This window comes from Pipra filicauda, unplaced genomic scaffold (genome assembly GCF_003945595.2).
Source record: "Pipra filicauda isolate LSUMZ 115617 unplaced genomic scaffold, ASM394559v2 scaffold600_size242580_pilon, whole genome shotgun sequence".
NCBI lineage: Eukaryota > Metazoa > Chordata > Aves > Passeriformes > Pipridae > Pipra > Pipra filicauda.
This window is the reverse complement of record NW_024104755.1, coordinates 158,294-186,018: the sequence shown is the minus strand read 5'-3', so window position 1 is coordinate 186,018 and position 27,725 is coordinate 158,294. Positions and strand designations below refer to the sequence as shown.

Here is a 27,725-nt window from a genome sequence, read left to right as displayed (position 1 = left end):
TTTTCAATTTTCCCTTCATACAGATTTTTCTGTGTGTTTTACTACTCTGGCATTGGGTGCCTGCAGTTGGAATGAAGCCTTTATCCTTGGTTTTATTTAAGAATCATTTTCCTTTGTTATTGCCAAGAAGAGAAGACGACTTAAGCAGATGGATGTCCCCAGTGCCATCATCGAGCCGTAAGAGCAACCTCCCCGACACAGACACAGCACATCACTCACTTCACACTTCTGATCCATTCCTGCTCAAATTTCTTTCTTAAAAAAAAAAAAATTACAAGCTTTTCCTCAGCTATGAAGTCTGGGTTTGCTTTTCCTTCCTAAATACATCCATCACCAACGCTCCTTCTCCTTTGTACCGTGCTGTGCTGTTCCTGTTCTGTTTTGCTGACTACTTTTCCCTTGATTAAGCAAACTGTTACCTGAAAAAAAAGAATTAAAAAACCCATCCCACAAACCAATATTCAATCAAGAACTTGAGAGAATCCAATTAAGTTTCAATTTTATAGAAGAAGGCTAAATTAAAAGCAAAAGCTCCAGCAGCTCTGGATAAGAGGCAGGATGTCTTTAGACAATCTAGGTTACTGCCATCAATAGAAGTTATTTGAAGGGCCTTTCTTGGGGGACTACAAGAGAGCTGGAGAGAGACTTTTGATTAGATATTGGGAAGGAATTTTTTCCTGTGAGGGTGGGGAGGCCCTGGCACAGGTTGCCCAGAGAAGCTGTGGCTGCCCCATCCCTGGAAGTGTCCAAGGCCAGGTTGGACAGGGCTTGGAGCAACCTGGGAGGTGTCCCTGCCCATGGCAGGGGGGGAAACGAGATGAACTTTGAGGTGCCTTCCAACCCAAACAACTCTGTGACTCTGCAATGATACAGAAATGCCCGGACTGAACAGAGGATGTTACACAATGTGGTGTGCTCAGTCCCCACAGAAATCATTCCCATCTTTCCCGTTATTCCTGATTGCACAGGCTCATGTGGTGGGCTGGGCAGTATCTAAAATATCCTCCACCAGAACACAGGTCATGAGAAATTCTGCTGAGAAAGAGTTCAGACACCCTCCGGCACGACGGCATCCCTGAGAACCACTAACCCCACGGAAGGGCCGAGGGAGGTCTCCCGAGCAGGCAATAGTCTTCCCATTCTTCTACCTTCTATTCCAGGGTTTCATTCCCAGGCAACCAGGAGCAATTCCCAAATCATTTCTTCCTCCTACATGTTTCCCACCTGGGACAAAGACGCTCGAAGCCAGTGCCATGGCAACCCCATTGGACACACAAGCACTTTGGTTCTTTGGGGGAAATGAAAGTTCTGAAAGGAAGCTGGGAGATAAAGGCTCCTGTTCCTTGTTTCCCACTGTTAGTTGGTAATTACAAAAATACTTTCATCTCAAGTGCTCTCTGGGTGACTAGGTTGTCATTTAAAAAATACTGTGATGGGAAGAGGAGGATGAAACAGGAAAGCTGTGAGTACATTTACCACGCTGTGTAACCTCCACACTCAAGGTTGGTTGTCATCATTCTACCACAGGAAAAGAAAGTGCATGGAAAAAATCACAGAAGAATGAACAGGAAGAAAGATAAATCGAATTCTCAGTGATCAGCTGGAACAGAATATGATCCAAACCCCGCCTCGTCATCCCACTGACATCAACCTGAGTCTTCCCACCGACTCCAGAGGACTTGGATCAGGCTTTTATGTTTCTGAAATACAATTTGGGTTTTATTTTACCACACTCCTGAGTCTGACTCAGTAGAACTTGCACAGAAGGCCTCCTGGGTGCAAATCTGATTGTAAATTCCACAGTCCTTGGCCTGTTTCTGTTGTTTCTTGGATGCTTTCAAGGAATAAGGTTAATGATCACACATCTTGGTGATGTTTCTCAGCTTATTAACAAAGAGCAGCTTCTTTTCATCCTGCTCAGACAGAATGATATCATTGTTGTTCTTTCAAATCCTCCCAAAATCAGGCTTTTCCTGAGAGAATGTCTTTCCATTCCTAAATGAAAAGCTGTTTTGGTGAGAAAATCCTAAAGATTTATTTAAATAATGTTTTAACATGACAGCCTCACACATTGTTATATTTTTTTCTGTCTGCATAGCTTGCTTGCTCTCTGACTCTCAGACATGGAGTCTTTGATCTTCATTTCTTTTTGCCCTTAAGAGTAACTATTTTTTGCTTTAATGTACATTATTTGGGAATAACACTCACAACATGAACACTGACCAGGAGTACCTGCAGTACTCAACTCAAATGAGAAGCACAGATGTTCGGTGTCTTTAGGATCAAGACTTAAAAGACTGGGGAAGTCGAGCTTACAGGTGTCATCCCAGGGCAATCCGACATGGAAAAGCTGTCAGGAGACTGGCGGGTGTATTTACACCCATGGAGAACTCTAGACATTGTCCTGCTCTGGGACAGGATTCCCAGACCAGACCTAACCAGATGCTCATCCCAGATGTTTAAAAACAAATGTCCAGTGTCTCATCCTACCACATTTCAGAGTTTTTCCAATAGCTGGGATTTCCCAGGGGAGGCCTTGGCTTCCATCCCGCAGAGGAGGAAGAGCTTCCTCTGTCCAGAGGAACCAACCTGAGCTCAGCACTTCAAACCAGCAAACAGACCCACCCTGTGTGATGGAGGTCACAGGGACCAAGAAAGACTTGGGGTTTATAAAATGATTTGAACAATCAGTGGTCAAGACCCACTGCCTCCCTGCACTGCCCCACTTGGCAGAAGAGAGATCAGATTCCAAGGAATACAGTCAAATAAGACCCTCTGAATAATCAGACAGTTTACCCATGACATATAAATAGTCAATCCTGCCACCAGTCTGTCATAATATGGAAAATTATCCACATTTCCCTGATATCACAGACTGAGAGGAGAGGCATTTTATAAGCATAAAAGCTATAAAACTATCCACTTCTCCCTGATATCAAAACAACCCCCAAGTAGTCAGGGCCATTTATATGCAGGAGATCCTATTCACACCAGAATGATTGAAAAGAGTGAGGTATAAAAAGGCAATAATTAATGAAGGGGTCCTTTAAGAAGCCTGAGTTGGATGTGCACACACACAGAGAACAATTCCCCACAGGAATGGGGCAGGATTTTCAGTCTGATTTCTGGACTGTCTCATATAAGGCACTTCTAAAGAAACCAATCTCTACACAAAGCAAATGATGAAACCAATACATGCAATATGCTGCTGTCATTTCCTAAAGAGGCTATCCAGAGACATGGATACCATAGGCAGGAATCAGCACAGGGTGCTGCTTTGGGGTGAAGGCTGAACCCACACTGTCCAGTAGTTCAAGGTATCCCAGTATCTTCCCCAGAACCCCAGATTTCTGATTCCCAGCTAAGAAAGCTCACTGACACTTCACCCCAAAAAGCAGCCATAAATAGACAAGGATAGATATAAGTGTGCTGACTTCCATGAGAACACAGTATATGAACCAATTCATGTCCCTTGCACTGTGATCACAGCTAAAACCTTGCTCTCAGGATGGCAGCTTTTCCACTTAAAACTCCTACACTCACTCCATCCCACTGTTTGAACAATGTCCAACCAATTCCCAAATGCTATAATATCCTGCAGGAATTCCAGATGTCCTGTCAGACTGAAAGCTCTTCCACATAGCTGGAGCTGGAAGCTTTCCTCTTAGGAAACTGGCTTTTTGTAGGGAGAATAGGCCACAGTGTGTCCTGTGTCACCGTGGAGGAAAGGCTTTCACACAGCATCTCCCAGCTTTTGCAACCACTTCACTGACAACGACAGCTTTAAGTACTTTTTTATCTTAATGACTGTTTTGTTGAGTCATCTGTCATCTGTTGCTGAGAACTTGGATTTTTGTCTGTGCTGGCTGAACTCCCAAACCACCAGCAGACCATTCTCTGCATCACTGCCTCCGGCCCGGGCACAGAGGTGGGAGCAGAGCCAGAGAAGAACGAGGAAGATGTCCATGGCATCGATATGCCGCTGACAACTCCACCGCTGCAAACATTTCCTCAGGCTCCACAGGCTTGGGCAGCTTGCTATAACCTTGGTCATGGAATCGTTTCGGTTGGAAAAGCCCTCCAACATCACTGAGTCCAAATGTTCCCCCAGCAATGGCAAGGGTACCACTAAACCATGTCCCCAAGTACCACACCTTCGTGACTTTTAAATCCCTCCAGGGACAGTGACTCCACCGCTGCTCTGGGAAGTGCAATCCACGAAGAAATTTTTCCTAATATCCATCCTAAACCTCCCCTGACACAACTTGAGGCCAGTTCCTCTATACCTGTTACCTGGGAGAAGAGACCGAATCCCACCCGGCTCCAATGTCCATTCAGGGAATTTTGACTTCCTTTCTGAGAAGGTCTCCCTGAACCTCCTCTTCTCTGGGCTAGACCCCCCCAGATGCATGAGCTAAATTGGAATAACCTTGCTGGGGCACCAAAAGCCAAGTAGCTCTAGTTCTGTGTGTTGCATGTTATTGTTCTTTATTTCCCAAACCCTTTCAAGTTCCATCAACATGCGAACACAACATATGAACAGGAATTTGAGAAGCTGAGAGATGCTGAAAAACAGGCAGAGCGCTGACAGGGAGCGGAGCTGCTCTTTCATCCTCGGCCCAGAGGCTTAAAATCCTCAGCACCCCCCAATGCAACGCCTTGGCTTGTAAGGGTTTGTGCAAAATTAAAAAAAACATACAAGCAAACGGATTAAACTACACCATAATTATTCTCAGACACGATAATTACTCTCAGATGGACCAACCGCATTATCTTCAAGGCAGAGGGAAATCCTCGGATGTGACAAAATACATCCGCCCCACACAAGTGCCTTCAGACCGCCTTAATTGCAACCAGTAGGAGGAGGAAAACAGTCAATTGGCACAACTTCACTGTTACTCGGAAACAAACAGGACCCAAACTTTAAACAGGAGTTGTGTGGCCTCTTTCCAAAGCTTCCATAGGCTGGAGTCACCCGGAACAGATCTGCAAAGAACCCCCACAGGGTACCGTACCTTCTGTGTGGACATCGGGGAGCACGTCAGGCGGATGCTGCGCTACCGCCGACCGCCGGTACACCATGTGGATCCTTCCCTTCTCCTCTTCCATTTGCTTTCCTCTTTCCAAGGGCTCAATGAAGTATTCATCCTCATCAGTTCTTATCATTCCAGCCTGGTGAGAAAGAGAGAAAGCGTGTCCATGTCACTGGAGAGCCTAAAGAGGTTTGACAAGCAAATATCAAGGGGGTGCAGAGTATAAAACGCTTGGAATATTACTGTAACCAACAGATTTCTTTTTCCTCTGCCCCAAATTTCATCAATAAAAAGAGCTTGAAATTTTCCAAGTGAATGAAGGGAGAGAGAGGGGCAGAAGCAGGTACTGCATTTTTAAGTGAATCTTCCCTGTAAACTGTACTGCCAACCAAGCGTTTCCTTCCCCCCAGGCAGGTGCTCGGAGCACGTACTTTCCAAGGCTCCCTTGGAGAAAAGGCTGTGGTGGATTTTCAAGAAAGAACTATGTAGTGGAAATTTTTTAATTTTTTTCCACAAAAACACATTGATGGAGCAATCCAGGAAAGCACAGTCTGCAATCTTGGAATGCTATTAATTTTACTGCTTTTTTCTTCTAAATTAAGGGCGTTCAGAATTTCCACCCGCTGAAGGAAGCAGGGTGGAATCTGTGCTGCTGTGGAGTTCTCTGGAGCTGTCCTCTGTATTCTGGGAAAATGGGAAGACAACAGGACCACCAAAATCCAAAAGCAGCCTTTGGGGCACAGGGGCTGGAATAAACCTGCCTGTTCCCAGAACCACCTCAGCCCTGAGGCTTGGGGAAGTGGATTAACTTCCTGGCTTTCCTATAAACTCTCTTCGCCCAGGAGAGAACCCAGAAAAAAAACCTGCCCAAGGTCCAGTCAGCACCCAATGTGCATCCACCTTGCTCCCCAACATCTATGTTTGTCTTTAAATGACTCCTGAACATTAACATTTCATCCCTGCATCTCTTTCCGTCCTTCTTGATCCAGGAGCAAACTCAGGGGATTCTGTGGAATTAAAGCGATGCAGGAGCAAGAGCTGCTGGAGTTCATAATAAAAGGTAACTGGGAGCAAGGCCAAACCCAGCCCTGGCCCAGACAGCCCACCTAGGAGGACTTCCCAGAGGACACTAAGCCTTGCATCCTTTACTGGACAGTCCATGGATAAAACAAAACCTGAGAAAACGCATATAGTTGGGGTTTTCTCCCATGCAAAAGACACAGACAAGAATAAGGGAATTAGCAACAATATAAAGCCTTGAGAAAATAACCTACAAGGGCAGGTTACACTAAGGAATCACTTCCCCAGCCAAAATCAACAGCATTTAAGGGGGAACATGATTCCCTATAAATATGCATGGGGTGGTTGCTCGAAGAGAGGAAAGAGCCCTTCATTCAGGGAGCACAATGGAGAGCTGTGGAGTGGCCATTAAAGGCCACATTTAACTTTGGTGTTACACATTGGGGTGGGATTTCCAGAAGTATTTTAGGAAGTCAAACACCCTGTTTGTAGTGGTTTGCAGTAAGGGAGAGGCAGTTAATTCCCAGGTGAGTTTCAGAAAGGCCACCCTGAGTGTCAGGAAGTGAAAGGGTTTGTTCAGCAGTCACACTGTTGGCCATTATCAAGTGCTGCTAAAACTGATGTTACCTGAGTGTTACCTGAGAGTAGGAAAGGCCTTGGGTTCTGCTCCCAGTCTCCATCCCAAATTCTGCTGGCATCTGTATTCTGAACACCTGGTGTTCTTTTAAGACACAGGATCTCCCACAGAGAAGATAATGCCATAAATTATGTTTTTAATTGTGCTGAGTGCCTTTGTGCCACAAAGAAATAGTTTTTCAAACACTGATGTGATCCACTGGGGAACTGAGGTGTTAATTAGCAGCTATTTCTCCTAAGCCAGCTCTGAACAGCGAGAGAACTTGAACTGTAAAGCTGCTTTAAGCAAATCAGAAACCCAATATGGAAATATTTGCCAATTTCATTCTTCTCCTGGAAATTCAAGATCCACAGAGCTTTCCTGCATCTTCATTTGTATTGCAGGCACCTTTTCTTTGTCTCAGGATCCGCACCCCTTCTGTCCCACACAGTAATGTGCAAACGTGCTGGGTCTTGGCTGGCAAGATTTGAAACAGGGCAGATGAGGAGCTTAAAAAATTGAAGTTTAACATCACGTTCAAGGCTCTACATTCATGTCCAAGCAGAGCAGGCTGTCAACAAGGTGGAAGCAGATTAATAAGCAGGCTGAGTTTGCTCAGCAGCAGGAGGCTGTCTGTAGGAAGCTGGGCTGCACTGGTCATCCATGGCAAGAAAGGAGCAAGAAAAAATCAGGAATAAGCACAGGGATCTGAGGATGCCAAAATCCCCTTCCCTCTAGAAGGAAGTTCCAACTTGGGACCCTTCAGTCACACAGAAGTGCAAATATGGAGTAATAAAGCCAGGCTGTGCTGTTGGATTCTGCCTGGAAGGGAATCATGGGAAGAGCACAGCTCTCACCAGAGCACACACGAAGCAGGCACATGTGAAAGAGTCAGGGTTAGAAGGAATGCTGAAGACCCATCTTGTTACACCCCCCTGCCATGGGCAGGGACACCTTCCACTAACCCAGGTTGCTCCAAGCCCCGTCCAACCTGGCCTGGGACACTTCCAGGGATGGGCAGCCACAGCTTCTCTGGGCAACCAGAGCCAGGGCCTCATCACTCTTAGAGTAAACAATTTCTTCCCAACATCTAATCTAAACCTTCCCTCCCTGAGCTTAAGGCCATTCCAACTAAATTTCCATTCTACGAAAATTAAACCCTGAACACCTTAAAAATTAAAAGCAGAAATGTGTATCTGAAATATATATGGAATATCAGCACTACCCCACTCCCCTCTCGGAGCCAGGACACGGGAACCAGTTCCCACTCTGGGCTGCACATCAACCGTGCAGCTCGTAGTGAAATCTCGAACAAGGGTCTCCGCACACGGAAAGTTCAGCTCAGGAAGTTCCGTGTGCCATCCCACGTCATTCCAGCCAGCATCATCCTTGATTTCCCAACACCAACACCAGGACTGCAGCGAAGAGCTCAGCGGTCAAACCAACACAAGGCTGTGCCTCCAGGAAAACGCTTCCTTCTCACCATTCTGTCGATGGAATCGGAAAACATTTCCAGGGCTCTTCCTCCACTCCTCATCCCTCCCTTTTTCCCCGCTGGACAATCACAGGTAGCTGACAGCTCTATCCTGCCCCCTACTAAATAGAAGCCCTATTGAAAAGCATCAAGAGCTCTGTGTTCCCTCAGTTTAATATCCCAGCCCCGGCCAAGCAGACACTGCCTCCTGCCAAGACAAACACCTGGGCCGTGGAATGGGGAGGGGGCAGGTCCTGGAGACAGCCCTCCAGTCTAAACTTCTTAAGGAGTCCAGAGAAACATGCTTTTATAAAAGAGGTGCTGCCTCGTCTGAAAACACGGATTCAGCCCCAAAACACTGCTACCTTTCACCCTCTCTGTTGGCTTAAGGTGGGTTCAGGCCGGTGACTGTGCAGAACCTGCGTCACACCTACCTGCTGCTCCGCTTCCCGGTCCAAAGGAGAAAAGCTTTTGGAGTCGCACCGAACACTGGTTGATTTATTGGAAGAAAAGCAAAGAGAAAAGCTTCACCCACAGCATATTTCCCTTTGCCTGCCTCCCCCAAAACTGAGCCATAGTGGGCGGACACGGCTCCTAAGTTTGTGTAGCTCCAGGGTTATACCCTCAATTCCTTGGGTGGATAGTATTTCTCGTGCCTCATGGGATCCATATTTTGACAAGAATCAACTGATTCTCTGGGTTTCTTTTCAAAAATATTCTAGAAGCCTCTGAATTTGTAGAGTGTGCCTACGATGCTCCTCTTCAGTTCGTGCCAGGGCCTCACCACCCTCACAGGGAAGAATTCCTACCCAATACCCCACCTAACCCTGCCCTCTGGCAGTGGGAAGCCATTCCCCCTTGTCCTGTCACTCCAGGCCCTTGTCCCAAGTCCCACACTCCGGCAGGTAAGAGGACCCAGGCCCTGCTGGAAGGGAAGGGGAAGGGAAGGTGAAAGGCATCCAAAAGGACGTACTTCCCTCCCTCCACATCTTCTGCATGTTAAAGTATTTATGGCCTCAACATACTTGGCATACAAAGAAATACTACACGTTAGAGGAATGCTGGAAAAAAGTAATATGGCAGTGCTCTGCACAGTTTGGAGAAACAGATGTTATGGATCCAGTTGCCGGGTGCCTACAGAGGAGGTTTGCAGATGGAATTCCTCCTCCCCCACGGATGGGTCTTCAGTTGCCATGGAGGTGTCCAGGGCTCGGGGCAGACACCATGGTTTTGGGGTAAAACATCCCCATTTACTGACCCTCCAGCTCCAGCACCCTTGGAGTCATTCCCAGAGGAGTGAGCAGGAATTCCACAGCTCACCTTCCCTCTCTGGAAGATCGGTGTGATATAAAATCCATGTTTTATCACATGTTTTATCCTGGCAATGCATCCCAGAACTAAAGCAAGAGCTCCTCTATCATTTTAGGCTCCATTCTTGAAGGGTGTTGAACACAGCACAGAGGGTTGGGATTTTTCTTACGAACTGAAAACATGAAACCCGTTTCTGAGTCCAATGAAATATTCAAAGAGGACGCACCGCTCAGGCCTCGCAGCCACCTGAATTACTCACACAGCACCAGCTTCTGACCAATCACCTCATGTCAGATTTTCAAATCGAAAAATCTTCTGCAGCTGTGAAGAAAAAAAATCTTATTTGTTCAACCAAATACCAGGATGAAGATTCAGAAACAGGCTGAAAACATAGGAATGTTTAATATCCTCTTCCAAACTATGGGCGCAATTTAGGAAGGAGCAGATAAGACACACTCATACTAAAATACTGAATCTCATCTGCCCAGAGGAATCGAAGCCTCTCAACACACTCATTGTTGTATCACTTTACGAAGCAAAAGGCATTTGGGAGAGCCACCAAATTAACCGAAATTCTGTTGAATTTTGCACAAAAAAAGAAAAGAAATTGCAGCATATTACTGGGTCACTGCACTGAGCTGAAATGAGTCTTTTTAGCCTCCTCTATGAACATCCGTAAGAAAATTCCTTTATGCTGAAATTTCTCATGCTTGGTTTTGATCCAAACGTTGGGTTTCTTTCTTCCTCTTTCAGAAAGTCTAAGAAAACTCAGTGGAAGTCCTTAAGAGTTATATGAAAGCAGAGAGAAAAAACAAACTTTGCTTTTATGTGGAAAAATATGTCTCTATTTTTTGTTCTTGGAAAACCTACCGGGATTCATTTTAACAGCCACGCAGAGCTGGCAGGCCAAGTGCTTTGTCCTTAAAGAAGGAATAGTGAGTTCAAAATATCATTTATTAAAGAGTAAAAAATATGCATGGAACATGCTCAGAGCAGTCAAGCTCCCTGATCCCAGCGTATCTCTGCAGAAATATTTACTGAGCACATGGTTTGTCTCTGTGGCAGATAGAGCAGGGCTTTGCTAGGAACTATTTCATGGTTAAATGGCACAGGAGACAGCAGAAATCACTTACAGGGCTGCCAGTGCTGTGGTAAACCTTGTGTTTTCCCAGCTCCTGCAGTCGTGGGATGACACCAGGCATAGATTCCTCTAAAAAGTGGAAAGGAAAACACAAAGCGAGGACATCTGATACCCTCTGAAGAAGGGAAAATAAGAACTGAATACTCCAAAACTACAAAGCAAATAAAACCGTGCCAAAGGATGAAGATCTCATGATCTGAAGGTCACCAGGACTGTGTCCACTGTGGCACACTAAAGAAACATGGATTTACCTGCTGCCTTTCCAAGGTAACAGAAAATTTAATCCAAATTGTGTGTGAGGAAGGCTCATCTCCTCAGATATAAGTCAGAGAAGGAGAGAAGACTGATTACCATTTCCTTGGAATACTCAGTGGATCAAAAGCTAGGAAGCACCTAAGCCTGTAATATTTACATCACACTCATTTGAAATTGGTTCTATATTCTTGCAGGAAAAAAAAAACAAAAACAAAAGAAAAAACCAACTATGGTAAAATCCCTCAAAGGAAAATGAAAAGTAGTTTCACACATTTGATCAGGTATAAAAGAAAAAAAACCAAACAACAAATGACAGTGGGATTTGTATGAGGTCAGGAAGTTAATTTAGTGTTGTGTGGTTGTAGTTTATTAAAGCTCCCAGCCAAGCTGCAGAAGCACTCAATGAAAACCAAGTATCTGTTTAAAATAGAAGCGAAAGCAAAGATTTTTTTAACAGGAACAATAGTGCTGCAGCTTCTGCCACCATTTCAAGAAGCTCCTGATGAAACGTGAGGGCAGGAGATGGAACCAACTGGCTTTTCTTTCCCTGACTCTTTCAGAGCCTGGATCGGAGTGCAGTGGTTACAGCATGACCCTCCCAAACAAACTAGGAACAGGTAAGAGCAGACAAGCCCTTTTTCTCAATGACCCTGCACAGCATTTTCTTCCCAGTCGTGTTTCCTGCCCTGTTGCAAACCCCAGACCATGTGGCTCGGGAGCCAAATTCCAGCTCCAAGCGCGTCCAGCGCTGAATAAACACGGGCCATCAAAACAGCCACTCTGAATATGGCTTCTGTCCCTCCACCCCACCGAGGGCACTCCCAGCCTCAGCCCCGCCTCCCCCATCAATGGGAACTTTGAGAGAGCCCCCGAGGATTAAGCTGGAGAACATTGGCTATTTCAGTAGCTATTTACTTTCCTTTCCTCAGACACACGCTTTCCCGCAGGTGACACGTGGAGGCAGGACATGAATGAGGAATGAGAGCCCAATTCATGAGCTCTGTGTGTGTTATCAAGGCTCCACACAACTTATACAATCTGGGGTTTATTACTAAAGCTATAAAAAAGGCTTGTACTTAAGTCATTTTAATAAGCTTGGGCTATTTTATAAACTGTTAGTTGTGAGCCTCCAGGAATCAAAAAACTTAAGAAGCGCACACTGCTCTGGGAACAAAGAGCAAAAAGATCCAGAAAGGAAATTCTTTGTCCAAGTGCCCTAAAAGAGGTGTTTTGGGAAAATGCATTGCCAGGACTACAAGGTGGGATTCAATATCAGCTACAAAAGAGATACCCAGAGCAGCACCCAGCCACCAGCAGTTTGTTCCAGACCATTTTTAACCACATACTGACCCGGAACAACAGTTCCAGCCCCTACATATATTGCTTGAAGGGGAGGAATTAACACGTAAACCCTTGATTTGCTGTAAAGAGCCATTTTTCAAAATCAGAAATAAACAATAAATAGAAGTCTGAAGGTGTGGCAATCAAGCCCTTGAAAATAAACACTAAAAACTTGTGCAGCACCATGTCCAGACACCTGGACTGATCCCTGTGTCCGTACCACAGCAGCCATGGACACAAACCCTGGCCAGGGCCCTGCAGGGTCCACTCAGGCTCCAAGAGCCTGGGCTTTGCTGGGAATCACGAGCCCTGGTTTTAAGCAAGGAATTACTGCAATCAAAGCAATGAGGGGGAAAACTGACTTACTTCAAAGGTAGATTTCAAATCCCTCACTGGAATCTGCTCCCAGGCCCCTTCTGGATCTTTCCTTCTCCCCCTAGAGAAATCACACTTTGGAAAGGCTAACAGAGGGTGAAAACCAGAATTCTTAAGTTTGTCCATGTTTTTGGAAAACCTGTTACCCAAACAGACTGCAAATTTTCGTGCTATGAGATGTATTTTGGGCCACTTTGGCCTACATGAAGTCCACAGCAGTAGATATGCTACTTGTATATCTATCCACTTTTTCCTATGACCACAATCCATTTGGAAATAAAGGGAGAAGGAGTGGCAGCCTGCAGAAAAATTATCATTTCAGAGGAGGACTTAGTGGTTCGATCCGCCTTCAAAACAAAAAGGATACAACCACGTGGAAACTCTGAGCACCACCCTTTTTATACTTGCTACTATTAGTTGTAAATGAGAAGAGGAGAAATGCAAGGCAGGAGGAGAGGAAGAGACACAAGGGCTTAGAAATGAGGCACATCTATCACTAGACTAAATCTGGCCCTGTTAGAAAAGCTTACAAAAACAAACAAGAAGAGATAAATGGAGCCTGAGCAAACATCTGCATCAACTTGGACTGCACTCCGAGAAGTAAGGATTAAGCACCCATTTGCTTTGAGCGACAACTCCAAGGACAAGCAAAGTAGATGCATAAAAAAAGTCTGTATTATATTATTTTACACTATATATACTTGAGTTCAAGCCCCACAGCCTCCCTTCTCAATCAGTGCTTCTCCCCTCTGCGTTTTACACAGGAATCCCCGAGTCCTGAATTAGCATTTTTCCAAGTTTCTGGAGCTCCTGCCCTTTGAGAAATCCTCTTTCCTATGGAGTGCTGGGACTGAAGAGTCCGTAGGAGCCTGTGGGAAGTGCCACCCAGCAGAGAGGTGACGAGGATGGAGTGCAGCTGCAGCCCATCAATCCCAGTTCTTAAATCCTGCCAAGTGCAGCGGAACGCCAGCGGTGAGGGCAGGCAGGGCCGGGCACGGCAGGTCACAGGGAGGGAATTACTGTGGGAAGAGCGCAGGAGGGCAGGGCAGCAGGAATATCAGAGCGCTAAATCAGCCTAAGACGCTGCTGCCATCTGCCCAGAGTGGCACGGAGCCGCTTCCATCTCCCCAGGCTTTATCCCGGTTTCCTGCGCTCTGCCCTCCCAGGAGGTCCAGGATTACCAGATGTCCCCTTGGCCACAGACCCCGGCCTGGACTGGGAAAGGCCTCCAGACCCGAGGGGACGGTCCCAATCCCAACCCAAAGCTCAGCAAGAGTCTCCTGTGCACTACAAGCAGATGTTCAGCAGCAGTCCAAGTGTTTATCTCCAGAATGCTATTCCAATACACTGGGAGAAAACACCAGTGGCTCCTAGAAAGCTGTTTCTCCATTTAGGAACTCTAGTCTTGCCAGCTTGGGGGGTAATCAGGCTGAAATAATACGTTTAGAACCAACACAGGAACAAGCAATAAGCCTTAATACTTCAGTCCTGATGGAACAAGGGCAACAAAAAAGCATTCAAAACAAATCAAAATGCCCTGAAACTCCTTGGATCCCACATGCCTCAACTCCAGCAGATTTTCAAAGCTTTTCCTGAAGCAAGGCTAAAGGCCGTGCAAGTAACTCTAGTCTGAGATACTCCAGCCTGCAGTTGCCAAAGGAAAGCAGCTGTGAACACGCACAGACATGTTTCTTCACATCTCCATATCCTTAGAAAAAAGGGATGGCAATAAGCAAGTGAGGAATAATCCATCACAAGTGATAGATCTGAGCAGATTTGTTTGGTTTTTTTAATTCCAGGATTTCCCTGGTTTGGCAGCTGAACACTGCAAGCCAGGCAGACTCCCGAGCATCCTCCATTTGCAAACAGCTGTACTTCCAAATGAGAACACTCAGCACTGGGCCTGAAGGCCATGGAACCCCAGTAAACAAAACAAACCCAAAATAGTTTCCAATAAACAAAAAAATAAGCCTCATTTTCCTTGGAATCTGAAGTCAAAGACTAGAGGTTCATTGCACTGGGCCCAGCCCTTTGATTTCAAACCAGCAAGGTTAATGCTCTAGGAGAAACAGAAACCAGCATTCCCACTTGGCATTGCATGGATGTGAACATAAACCAGATCCCAGCTCAAACACGAAGGCACTCGCCTACAAAAACATCACAGAGGAAGTACAAGCTGAAGGCACCACACAGCAACACCTGCTCAGGAAGCTAACTGAGAAACTGAGCTCATTTTCTCTACAACAGCAGGTAGAAAAGTGGTTTAAGCCACTGTTTGTCAATGTTAGGCTTGCTGCCTTCTCTTCATTTACAATGTGAACCAGTTGTGGTGGTTCTCTGAGGCTGGCACCTTCCACTCCCCAAGGATTCTGACAATAAATATCACTACTTTGATGAAACAACAGCAGAAATATCCAGTAGAAACCTGTGGAAGCCCCAGCTTCCGGATACCCAGTGAAGAAGACAAGAGGCAGCTCCTCCCTGACTAATGAAGTGTTCTTCTGCCATGACAAGTGCAGGCACATGCACATGTGGGCTTTTTTAAATAAACAGAATTATTTTCCAAGGGAGATTAAGCAGATGTGAAGATAGGAATTTGCAAAAGTGATGGCACACAGACAACTTCCACTGCAGAAGTAGATATGCAAACTATTTCAAAACAAAGTGTCCAAATATTTGGGGTTTTAAATGTAAGTTTAGATTGAAGAAAAGACTGTGGGCAGAATCTTGCTTTACTAATGCAAATGCCAATTATTCCATGTATTTACAATCAAGCGATCAAAATTTAGCTCCCAAGTGCTCTTTTTCTGTTACTTATGATATCAAGCTTCTTTTATAAGTTATACACTGTGCAAATTGCTACTCCAGTGACTCCCTTCACTTTCTCCCAAGAGCTCAGAACCCAGCTGGCTACTCTGGAGAGTGTCTAAATTCCTTTGAAGTCAAAAATAAATCTCTCCAACAGACATACACATGGCCTTAGAATTTCTCACTCTTGTTCCAGTTTCTGTTAAGCCACATTATCTCACCCTTCACATCTTCGGGAAACACTGAGGATCAGATATTCTAGCTGGGTTAAGAGACACACAGTACAGCAACAGAGAAGCCAGCAATGGTAACTGCAAGTTCCTTTTGCTACCTCTGGAGATGCCAGGAGAAAAAACACATTAAATAACTCTTCAGGATTATTTATTTATGTCACACTCACATGATTAGCACTCCCAGAGATGTAACAACAGCTCAGGTTGTGACAGAGACAGAGTGACGCAGGAGCATTTATCCAGTCCTCTCCTCAAAGAAAAAAGCCCACATTCTCCTAGTCCAGTCCCTAAAACCATGGAAAGTACATGAAGTGCTTCTCCTAGGTGCTATAAGGAAAAAAGGACACCTTCCACTACCCCAGGTTGCTCCAAGTCCCACCCAACCTGGCCCTGAATGCTCCCAGGGATGGGGCAGCCACAGTTGCTCTGGGCAACCTGTGCCAGGGTCTCACCACCCTCAGCCAAGAATTTCCTCCCAATATCCCACCCTAACCCTGCCCCCTGTCAGTGTGAGGCCTTTCCCCCACTGAAAAGTCTCTTCTGGCTTCATTTAACTGCAAACAGCCCAGGAGCAGCTTGCCAGCCACATGGCAATCTCTGCCGGAGCCGCTGCACTCCTTAGTCTAATTCCATTTAATCCAATTTCTTGTCTTCACGTGCTGTCTCCACACAACAACTTCATTCAGGATTACTGCTAAAATCCAGCTCCCAGTCCCAGGGTCTCATTCACTGGAAGGATTCCATCAGAAGCTGCATCTAGCCAGGCAGATGTCTGCTTGGCCTTCATAAACATAGCACACTGACAACAGATTCTCCTAAAAAAAACCACCAAAAGCCCTCCAAAACACACCAAACTGATATAGGTTATCACCTGTGGTCAAACCACCACCAGTATTTCCTTGCTTTAAGCAAGGGAAGTCAAGGAATTGCAGTCTGAATGGGTATTTGGAGCCCTTTCTGCAGTAATCCCACAGTGAGTGCAGCCTGCTGCGAGGCGGGAGCCTTCCTAGCAAGGACTCATTGCAAAATGGAATCAGATCATGACCAAGTGGCATGTGAGGGGAAGAGGGAAACCCACTGCCAAGAAGGGATGCCTGGTGCAGACCTTTCCATGTGACTGCTGTCCCAAACAGCAGGAGGGTAACCAGGACATTCATCTCCCTGGATGTTGCTGGCGTGTTCCACCGCTGCCCCCAGGCCTCGCGGAGCACAAGGTGAGTATTGCTGGCTTGCTTTACCACATGACTGAATCCAGGAATGGTGTGTGGGATCCATATATGCCCAGCCTTTCACTCTGGGATTCGGGCATCTGCTGAGCCACAATAAAATCCCAAGTGTTCACAACCAGACTGAGAACAAACCCTTAACAGATGTGACCCACTCAATTCTCATATGACACCTCCTGATGAAACAAAACTGCATCTAAGAGAACAAAAAGCGTGCTCACTTTATAAATAAACTCTTTAAAACTTAAAGCTGCTATTCTTGGACTATAGGGCAATCTGTGATTTTGCTACCTGAGAGTGCTACAGAGGGATGATCTGGATGCCAGATTCTACATTCAGTCATCAAAAGGTCGCCTTTTACATTTAAAAATGTCTTTGTTATTAATTTTCCTGTTTGTAACACCTCATGAGAGTAAAAAGGACATCCAACAAGACACAGGTTTTATTTCTCTCTCTCACACCGGTGACATGAAGGGCTTTGCTCATCAGCCTCAAAGGATCTATCTCAAAGTAAAGCAGCAGGATTGTCCCCATCAGTGTTTTCTAAGGGACTTAAGTTCTGTAAAGGACATCATTAGCAAGGCATGGTTAAAAGCAACAGAAGCTGTGCACCAAGCAGCAAACACCAGACCCAGGAGCCGTGAAAGCAGCCTTACCAGCCCGTCACAGTTGCTGATGGCCACCGCAGCTCCGGGGATGTCCGTGATGTCCCCCACGTAGGCGCAGTTGGTCCACAGGGGCTCCCTCTTCCACAAGCGCTCCGTAGCAGTCCCAGCGTGACTCGCGTTACCACCATCGCTCCCAGTTTGCACAGAGTCTTCGTACCACTCCACCACGGCCTCGGGGGCCAGCAGGCGAGTGTTGGGCTTCAGCCGGAGGTGGAATTCCCTCCCGAAGGCAGTGACGTTGAAGTAGAGCTGTCTGGGGCTCTGGGACACCTCCCGCGGCGCTCGCCGTTGGTGACTCGCAGAGAGGATGTTGGAGCTGTAGCTTCCGTCTGCATTGGTGCTAATGGGAATCACCAAACCGTACGGCCTCGGCCTGCTTTTTCGGAATTCTGCCAAGAGAAACACCCGAAACCAAACTCAAATTAGAACAAGAGCATGAAACGAGCCTTAAGACTCAAGGACCTTGGTACCTCACACCTCCCCTTCCAAAATTCCCAACCGAGGATTCCTGGTCGAACTACCAACACAGGAAAACGTAAGGCACATGTCACTGCTCCTCCCTTATCATGGAATCACAGAATAGTTTGGGTTGGAAGGGACCTTAAAGACCATCCAGTGCCACCCCCTGCCATGGGCAGGGACACTTTCATTAGACCAGGCTGCTCCAAGCCCTGTCCAACCTGGCCTTGGACACTGCCAGGGATGGGGCAGCCACAGCTTCTCTAGGCAACCTGTGCCAGGGCCTCAGCACCTCACAGGGAAGGATTTCATTCTCTCATTTGTTATTATAAAACTTAAGAGAGAAACCCCTGAAATATTCACTGACGTTTATCTGGGCAGTTCCCTGGGGTTCAGGTTTGCTCCACAGCACCAGGAGAGGCAGTGACCCTTCCCAATTCCCCCTAAAAAATGCCACACAGCTCCACTGCACACCTGGCACAGAAATGCTCACTCCTGTGTCAGGACCCCCATTAAGATTTTGAAAATTAAGTGCCAGGCTTGGTTACAACCACAATTTGCATACAGGTTACTCAGGAAATACAAACAGGGAAAAAAATCCAGTGGATATCACACACCATTGATAAATTGATCCATGCCAGCGATGGTAAAGGCAAAAACTTTTCCCTCTACAAATCCCCTTACCCAGCAATTTGCTATTGCCTTTCCTCTGACTGACAGAGATCAAAAACAACAGAAAAGCTAATTATTAAAAAACCCCCACAACACAGAACTGCACAGATTTTACCTACATCCTGCACTTCAGTGCAACAGAGAGGAGCCACAACCCCAGCAAACCCACAGTGTTGGTAACACCCGAGCAGCTCAGTGGCACGACCCCTGGCCAAGGCAACGTGTCTTCAAGTAATGTCACCCCAGTGTAAAACAAACCCGTCACACGAGTTTATCTTTGTGGTGGGGCCTCTCTAACGTGGGAGCAATCGGGACACTCGGTGTCCCATTTCCAGGCTGTAGGAGGAGATGGGCCAGGTCAAGCTGTGGGGCCACATGCTGCTCCCAACGGGACCAAGGCCTAAGCCCAAGCCACTGGATTCCACTATGTGAGAGTTAAAGACACTCAGCACCAAAACAGGCATTCCCTAGCTCCTCTCCTCCTGGGAGAGCTGGTGAAAGCAATATTAGAGTGATATTACTGACAATTCCATTTAAAAACCTCCGAGACTGGGTGGCTCTGATGGTAGCACTAAGTGCCACTGAGAATTCCTCAAATAAGTGTACTTAATTAAGCGAGCTAAGTTTTACCTGCTCGCAGTGTGGCTCACACCTGGGCTGAGAATTAACAGAGCAAAAGCTCAGTAGCCAGTTCCTCCCTCCTGGTAGCAGAGGCTGCTGCTTTTAAAGGACCTACACATTCAGTGAGTAACTTCAGGAGGAAAATGTTCCTAATGGCTTCACAGAACTGCTTTTCATTTTCTTTCAGGCCAGTTACTAAGGAATTTGACCAAAAAACAATGTATGGTACTAGTAGGACGAACACAGACATTTCAATTCTTGCACTACAAATTATCTTAGTATACAAATACTATATCCCAGGAATGTGACAAGTCATTTCCAAGCCCACTGCTACCCCACATCCTACAGCCAGCAGCCACAGGGTGGGTTTCAGCAGCAGCCAACTTCACCTACTTTGCCACACACCCACAAGATGAGGTTCTAAAACTGGCATCCTAAATAGGCCACTATCCTTAGGATAATTCCCATTTAAAGCACTGGGAATTCTCAGCCAGGATTGCTAGTCTGTCTCCTTAGAGAAGGGACCAAATTAAAACTCTGAAGCAATTTTTATTAATTAGACACCGGGCCATGCACAGGAGACAGAGCTGCTGGGTTGTACATCCTAACTGGGTCAAAGTAAAATCACTGCTCTTCACATTCCCGGGGCTTCAGGGCTGGGAGTTCATTCCCAGGCTGACATTCCGCCTTTTACCTTGCTGAGATTCCGTGTGGCTTGTTCTTTTCTTTTAAAGTGGGAGGTTCAGTGCACCACAGTCTGGGGATCCAATTCTGTGCTTACTGCACAACAGAGAAACTGTTCTGCACATCTCACAGATAAATTCCCGCATTTCCACAGGCTGGGGCAAAAAAAAAAGGCTATTTTGCTAATAAGAACAGCCAGCTAGCCACAAGAAGGTAGGAACAAAGGCTGGAAAATGAGAACTGTCAAGGATTTGAGTCAGCAAAAGCCCTTTCCAGAGCCTGTAAATGCTGAGCTAGAAGAGGAAATGCCTTTTGTTCAAAGGCAATTAAAATTAAATGGGACATGACTGAATCCCGAAGACATCTGAACTCCTCCGCTGACTTACATTACCCTTTTTCCACAGACTGCACGCTCCGAGGAAATGCTATTCCAGCTGTAGGTGTTCCCTTTCCTAAGCTAAAATTTCAGAGTCGATCTGCTCTGCTAATTCCAAGCTGACAGTGCTGATCAGAGCAAGAGGAAAAGCACTTAACTGCAAATTTTCTCCATTTTTTTTAAATCTGGCTTTAAACTGCTGCTCCAGTTGCACAATGTTTAAGTTGAAAGGAAGCACTTAAGAAGGAACATCACATTCTTTCATTGTGTGCCAAAACATAATTAGGTAGAGAATGCCTCTGAAGAGAGCTGGGTTTTTTTCCCCCTCAAATACTCATTAAACTGCAGAATTAACACTGCTGGCTCTCCCAGGAGTTGTCTTTGCACTGTACAACAGTTGGGGTTCCAGAATCCTAAACTTTTTCCTTTTTTATCACCTGCATTTGGAAAAACATTATTTTTTTAGACACAAGATTCTGTGAAATACATTGATCAAAAATTCTTAATGTGGCTGTCCACAGGAGAGTTCCAAATGCCTAAACATCTATTTGAGAAGATTTCAAAAACACAGTCTCAGCAAGAGGACCGGATCTGAGGTGACACCTTGAGAGCACTCCTGTGCCGGCACCTTCTGGCTGGAATTCACAGGCTGTGACACAACCAGATTGCTGGATGGCAGGAAAAGTACTGGGGAAAAAACAGTTACCTGCTGCTGCAGGGATGGAGAGCGCAGCGTTTCCAGAGGGAGCCTGTGCCACGCTCCGGGAGATCACGCTTCCGTTCCGCAGGAAAGCTCAAGGGAATGACACAGAGCTGCTCTGGTCACTCAGCAAAGTAATGCTTTATAGGACCAGATGGGCTGGAGACCACCAGACAAGCCCAGCAGGGGTTTTGTCATCACCATTTTCTGTCCCCATCATTGGCTGGTGGCTTCCAGAAACAAAGAAGCAGTTGTGGTGCCTCTCAACAACCTGGATCACTCCAGAACTACTGTCTGCTCTTTTTGGCTGCCTTTAGGTGGCAGAAACGCCCACAGAGAAAGACAAGACAGAAAAGGGCAATGGTTTTCTTGAAAATTCCCTCACAACTCAGCACCCAAAGAGGGATGAGACTGTGCTGTACCTGGACACTGCAAGCTGGATGAGTAAAAGCAATGGACTGCAAGGATAGAGGCTGATGTGGGACACGGCTCTGGTGCCCTCATTGCTGTACTTTGCTGTCACTGGCCCCAGGGATACAGACAGCTCAAGAAAAGGCTGATGTGGTGTTTTTGCAGCCTCTGCAGAGCTGCAGGTGCCTGGCACCATTGTGTCACGGGTCAGATCCCAGATTTCTTACAGAAGTGGCACTGAGCAGTGATGGAGCTGCTGTGTGGGAGGCTGAGGAGAAGATGCAGCACAGCCCTGAGCATCAGCACCTTCAGGCTGACTGTGCCACGAGTGACACAGAACCAGTTCCTCCTGACAGCCCCCAGGCACTGCAGCACACTGTGCATGAATGCAGGTAATTAAATGTGGTAACTCCCTGTGCCTGTACTGCAGTCTGTGCTGATATTTAGCAAAAATAAACCCCCAGGTGCTTTAGTTTGCCCTAAGTGACTTCTCAGGCGAAAAGATCAGCTGCTGACAGCAGCCAGCCCTGGGCCAACTCAAAATACACAACAGCGATGCAAACCGACACTTGGTAGGGCCTCAGAAGTAGGACAGCACATCTGAGGCAATCCCAGTGCAGGTTTTACCTCCAAGTCATTCTCAGCTGAGGAAGCCACAGTTTGAAGCTGTGGCTGCCCCATCCCTGGAAGTGTCCAAGGCCAGGTTGGATGGGGCTTGGAGCAACCTGATCAAGTGGAAGGTGTCTCTGCCCATGGCAGGGGGTTGGTACTGGATGATCTTTCAAGTCCCTCCCAGTTCGAATCATTCTGGAATTCTATGGTTCTGTGCTTTTTGAATCAGAATTTACAGCACCAAATAGAGCCCCAAACGTTCCTGAGTACAGCAATGCTGAGGCCGTGAAAGAGAGGAAGACTTTAAAGGACAGAAAGTTGTCTTCCAGATTCAGGGAGTTTGCCTGATGTACTGTGTAATTTAAAAGATGCATTCCTATATAGCTTATGGTTTCTGAAATTCAAATACAACCCATTTCTCATGGAAAGGACTAGAAATAAAACACAGGATCAGCATACCACTGGAAAAACCCTCTGTCTGCCAGTTAGCTTTAAATGTACCTCACCATCTCCATTCCAATTATTCAGTGATCGCAGTGGAAGCCAACCTAAGCCCAGGAGGATGCAGTGCCAGAACTGAAATTGAGACAAGACTTCCAAAATTTACAGAAATGCTTGAAATTCTTTTCTGAACAAAACCTGAACCAAAACCTCAGGGCAGGGGGTCTAACGGCAACTGGAAGTAGAACTGCCCGGGTCCATTCCCACTGCTGAAGAGCTCCAGAGCACACTCGTGTGCAGGGACACACACTCAACAGCGTGGTGAAAGGCTCACTTCATACTGGGTAAGGCAAGGAGCACATAGGATGGCATTACCTGGCACTAACACCCTTGGAGAGGGAATGCCAGCTTCCACATCCTCCCACCACCTCTTCCAACCCATAGAGCACCCAATTACCCATTAGTCTAAATGAACACACACGCCTGAAGCTAAACAGTGGGTGCATCCTCCCTGTCTTTGGGAGGAGTCCAACAGGCTGAAGTTTCAGTATGAAGCACTTCACGGGCACAAACAGGCACCTTTCCCTTCAGCACCTGCATGTACCACAGCACATTCTTACCCAGGACTATCAGTCTACGAGGCAACAGCGAACAGCTACAGATTTTATAACTTCTGTAGGTTTACATTTCAGAAGGGAAGCCCAGACACATCAGGATGCCAAACTGCAGCACGAGAGGACATGCAAATTCAATCCATGCCACGTCACCGTGCAACTACAAATGCTCCTGGGTGGCAATGGTGGGGAATGCTCGCCTGCATACAGATAATTTCTCCAGAAAATCACTAGTTTGTTGAGCTTGCTTCTTTTATTTCTGCTTTGATAGCAGCAACAATAGCTAAAAAGACTTACCTATTTGGATCTGCTGTTCTTTAGCAGCCTGCAGAAGAGAAAAGAAACACATGCACCAAGTTGTTAGTGCAATTACTATGCAATGGGGGACGGCAGAAGGCTGAAAAATCACTTGGTCTGCGCTACACTATTTTATACGTTTCTGCTTTTGGTTTCTAGGGATAGCAATTCTTCCTTAACTGAATAAACAGCTGTTCCCACCAACATACTAACAAAGTCTGTAGCAAGTTTAACATAAAGGGAGCTGCTAAGCAATCCTGATTTTGAATGACCCCTTCTATATATTGTGACACTGTGCCAAACAGTAAGTTTGGTGGCCATAGCAAGGCTTTAATGCCAGGGAAGTGATGAGCTCCAAGAAGCACGGGTGCCGGGGCAGAGAGCTGACAGCGCTGCTTTGGATCTGTGCTAGAGAACTGGAAAGCCAAGTGGACTTCCCGAGTGACCGCAGGGACTGTGGCAGTGACCTGATGCCACGGGGTGGTACCTGCTCTTGGCAGGGGAATGGGACCCAGGGGGACGGGATCTGGAGAGAAGGGGCTGCCGCTGCAGTCGCCAGCCCGGGCCGGGGATGCCGTGCCCGGCTCGGGGCTGCTCGGATGCGGCGGTGTACGGCGCGGAGGAGGGCAGACAGCCGCCGGTCCAGCCCAGCCCGGTGCCGCCCGCAGATCCCGGGGTAGCCAGGGAACAAGGGAGGACCTGAGGGCGCATCCCGGGGCGGCGGGCAGAGGGACCCGGCGGGCCGGGGGGCTCCCCGGGGGAAGGGCGGGCAGGGCAGGGGTCCCCTCACTCACCTGCCGGCCGGGCGCAGCGCGGGCCCCCAGGAGCGCGGCTGCCACTACCCAGAGGGGCAGGAGCACCATCCCGAGCCGGCCGCCCGCGCCCCGGCCCCGGCCGCGCTCCGCCCGCTCCCTCCTCCTGCCGCTCCTTCCCTGCCCTCCGGCGGCGGCTCCCGGGGCCGGGGCCGGCAGGGCGGGCGGGCGGAGAGGCGGCGGGTCCCCCGCGCCGCCTGTTGCTGCGCGCCCGCCGCGACCCGCGGCGCTGATAAACCCGCGGCGGCTCCGCCTCCGGCCGGCCCGGCGCTCCACGTCAGGAACGGCCCGGCCCGCCGGGAACCGCCGGGGAACCGCCGGGGAACCCGCCCGGCTCCGCGCACACACACATACACACACACACACACACTGAGAAGTCCTCCCACCGCGCTCCCGCGGCATCCTTGGTGCTCCCCGTCCTTGGCACATGTGCCTGAAATCCACCCAGAAACAACCTTCCCTTCCATCCATCCATTCATCTGTCCATCCCACCATCCAGCGCTGCCTGCACAGGGATGCTGGCATCACACCCTGACAGGGGCTCCCACAGCAGCTCCCCAGCCTGGGACCACATCCCCAAGCTTCCATATTTCCAATCAACCCAAGGCAGTGCAGAAAAAGCTACTGAGTCTTAATATCATAGAATCGTTTGGGTTGGAAAGAACCTTGAAGTTCATCCAGTTCCACTCCCCTGTCATGAGCAGGGACACCTTCCACTAGCCCAGGTTGCTCCAAGCCCCATCCAACCTGGCTTTGGACACTTCCAGGGATGGGGCAGCCACAGCTTCTCCGGGCAACCTGTGCCAGGGCCTCACTACTTTCATCATAAAAAACTTCTTCCTAATATCTAACCTGAATCGAAGCTCCTTCAGTTTAAAACCATCACCCCATGTCCTGTCACAACAGTTCCCAAGGGTCCCGCTGGACTGGAGTCCGACACCAAAGTGACTTCTCTCCCCACCAGCCAGGAGCTCGGCACACAACACAAACAGCAACGGTGCCCAGCCTGGGCAGAACCCAAAATCCACTCGCACAGGACCTTCCGCAGGCAGAAATCTTCACAAACACGCTCTGTATATTCTTGGTCCCTTCTCTTTCCCTAGAAGATGTCACACAGTTGAGATTGTGTGTAACCAGTTAGTAACAGACATCACTGTGCCACCCCCAAGGGTGGAACAAAACCTTTGTGAACACTTTTTAGGAGCCAGAGACTAAACAGTACTCAAAGCGAGGACTGAATTTTGTCAGGGTCAGAATTAGCCAGTGTTCCGAACATGTGGATACCAATATAAAATCCAGTTTAAAACCATTCTGTTGTACCTCCTGCAGTACCACTCCTGTGAGACATCACGACCAACCCAAATCACTTTCTGATGGCCTCACGTATTACAGACACAGTTTGCTGCTGCTCAAATGTTCTCAGAATACCAGTGACAGCCTAACTAGGAGTTTTAAGTTGACCCTGCCCATCAGAATCCTATCTACATGAAAAAGAAAATACTAGTTCTACTAAATCTAAGTTGCCTCAAAAAAACCATTAAAGAGGAGGAGAGCTCCAGGCTCAATTTTCAGGAGACACCTTCAATATTCCAACCACAGCAGCCCTGCTGTTTCAGAGGACACACCCTGAACTGCACCATGCTCTCTCACGAAGCCAAAAAAATAAAAGGAATTTTTCTGAGAGTGGGAATGTATCTGTTATTACACATGTAGGATCATTTCTGTACATAAAACACACAGCAGCCCGTCACACTCAGCACACCAACACCATAACCTCCGGCAGCTGCAGGAGCCACTTCTGGGACAGCCCAGAACGGGAAAGGCTGAGGGGCCTGTAAATTGCCAGCTCCAAATTCTACACTGAAAGGTAATTCCCGTCCTGTACAGCTATCCCACGTTTTATTTCCCTCGTGGATGTTCCCTAGGCGACCTCTGAGCTGACTTACTGCACCCTGGTTGATGTCCGTGATGTGACACACCTGAGGCCCTGCACCCCCCTGTCTGCTGGGTGACCATGGACCTGCACAGCCCCAGTGCTCCTGCAGGCTGATGACAGGGGCAGCCTCTGGCATGGCAGCATCACTGCCTTGGCCTGGAAGAGACCTTACACCTCCTGCAGTCCTGCCATGGCCAGGGACACCTCCCACAGACACAGGGATCCAAGCTCCTCACCTCTAGGAGAGCTGTTCCTATGCTCTTAAAAACACCCTTGCGATACAGTGTTGTGTCTGTTACCTCCCCTCCTCCATTTCCGAACTTTCCCAAACTGGCTTAAAAAGTTTCTAAATGTCAGAGAAACCAAGATACACAACAGACAGGGCTGGGGGCCAGGGCAGATATTCTGTTTTGTGGTCTGTCAAAGGCTTGACAGAATTGTAAGGGAGCAAAAATAAGGTGTTAAAATTAGATGCCTCATTATTTCTACTAAAAAACAAGAGCGAGTGCCACAGCTGTAACACATATAAATTGAGGCGGTATTTGGAAGTTCAATTAAAGCCATTTCTCATCTCCAACAGCCCAGCTTGGCCCCACTATTATCAAAGAAATCACAGATTTCGTGTTGTATTTCAAGTCTGATATACATACATATGCATATATGTATTTACATATGCATGTACATATATATATCTGTTAAAAATCTGTTAAGCATTTGCAATTCTAAAATCCCTCAGGCTTTCCGCATCTGTGCAGCTTTGGCTGAGGCACGAGACTGACAGCCACAAATATTTTATGAACCTGAGGTTGGGCCCTGAAGCAAAGAGGCACTGAAATCTGGAAGGCTTTGCACAGGGCCAAGGTTTGGAGCAGGAAGGCTGCAGCAGGACTTGGCAGGGATAACGTTCTGGGGAGTAAAACGTGGCATTACCTGTCTGGAGCACCGTCTCCATGAGGTCTCACATCCTCTCGCACACAAAACAATTTCAAAGTAAGGTTTAATTGGACCAAGAACTCAAACTGAGAAATTTAAAGGACCAAGAGAAGTTCCTGATCAGGAGTTCTTGCAATACTACTTAATACAAATATTGATTTTTTTGAGACAAGCCCCTTGTAACTATCACATCTAGGAGTCATATGCATAGTGTAACTTAAATGTAACATCTAGGAATAATACCTATAGTCCAGAAAAATCCCAGTCATCACCAATCCTGCACACATACGTGGTTTAATGCTCAATTTTGCAGTGACATTTCCTGATATTTAGGAATAATGATAATTTACTGAGCTTCTGATCTGCTATGTGCATTTGATGATCTTTCTTACAAGCAGCCAGTTTAGAAAGCATTAATTCTGTTCTTTCTGCTGAAACTTGGCTGTGGTGTAAAATCCTGCCTTCCTTTAATGACCTTGTGCCTCAGGTTCTCCTTCTCCATGGAGCCTGCCCGGATGGAAATATAAGCCAAGGGGGGGATCCCCCATGAGGCAGGGCTGGAGACCCAGATCCTACTCTGTGACACACCAGAACACGTGTCCAGGACCTGCTCAGGTTTCCTGCCTTAATAAAAAGTAGAATTCACAAGAATCAAA

General features: G+C 47.3%; 1 protein-coding gene across 2 annotated transcripts in view; it reads right to left on the bottom strand.

The window, feature by feature from the left end:
* Positions 1-24,305, bottom strand: part of ADAMTS3 (ADAM metallopeptidase with thrombospondin type 1 motif 3) — a 56,545-nt gene extending 32,240 nt beyond the window's left edge. For both annotated transcript variants that reach the window (XM_039388027.1, XM_027714612.2), the window contains exons 1-4: positions 24,183-24,305; positions 23,389-23,416; positions 17,490-17,890; positions 5,016-5,172 (exon numbers count right to left, since the gene is read on the bottom strand). In XM_039388027.1, coding sequence (XP_039243961.1) covers positions 5,016-5,172; positions 17,490-17,890; positions 23,389-23,416; positions 24,183-24,251 — 655 coding nt within the window. In that variant the 5' untranslated portion in view covers positions 24,252-24,305. The remainder of the gene's footprint in view (positions 1-5,015; positions 5,173-17,489; positions 17,891-23,388; positions 23,417-24,182) is intronic.
* Positions 24,306-27,725: the final 3,420 nt, after the last annotated feature.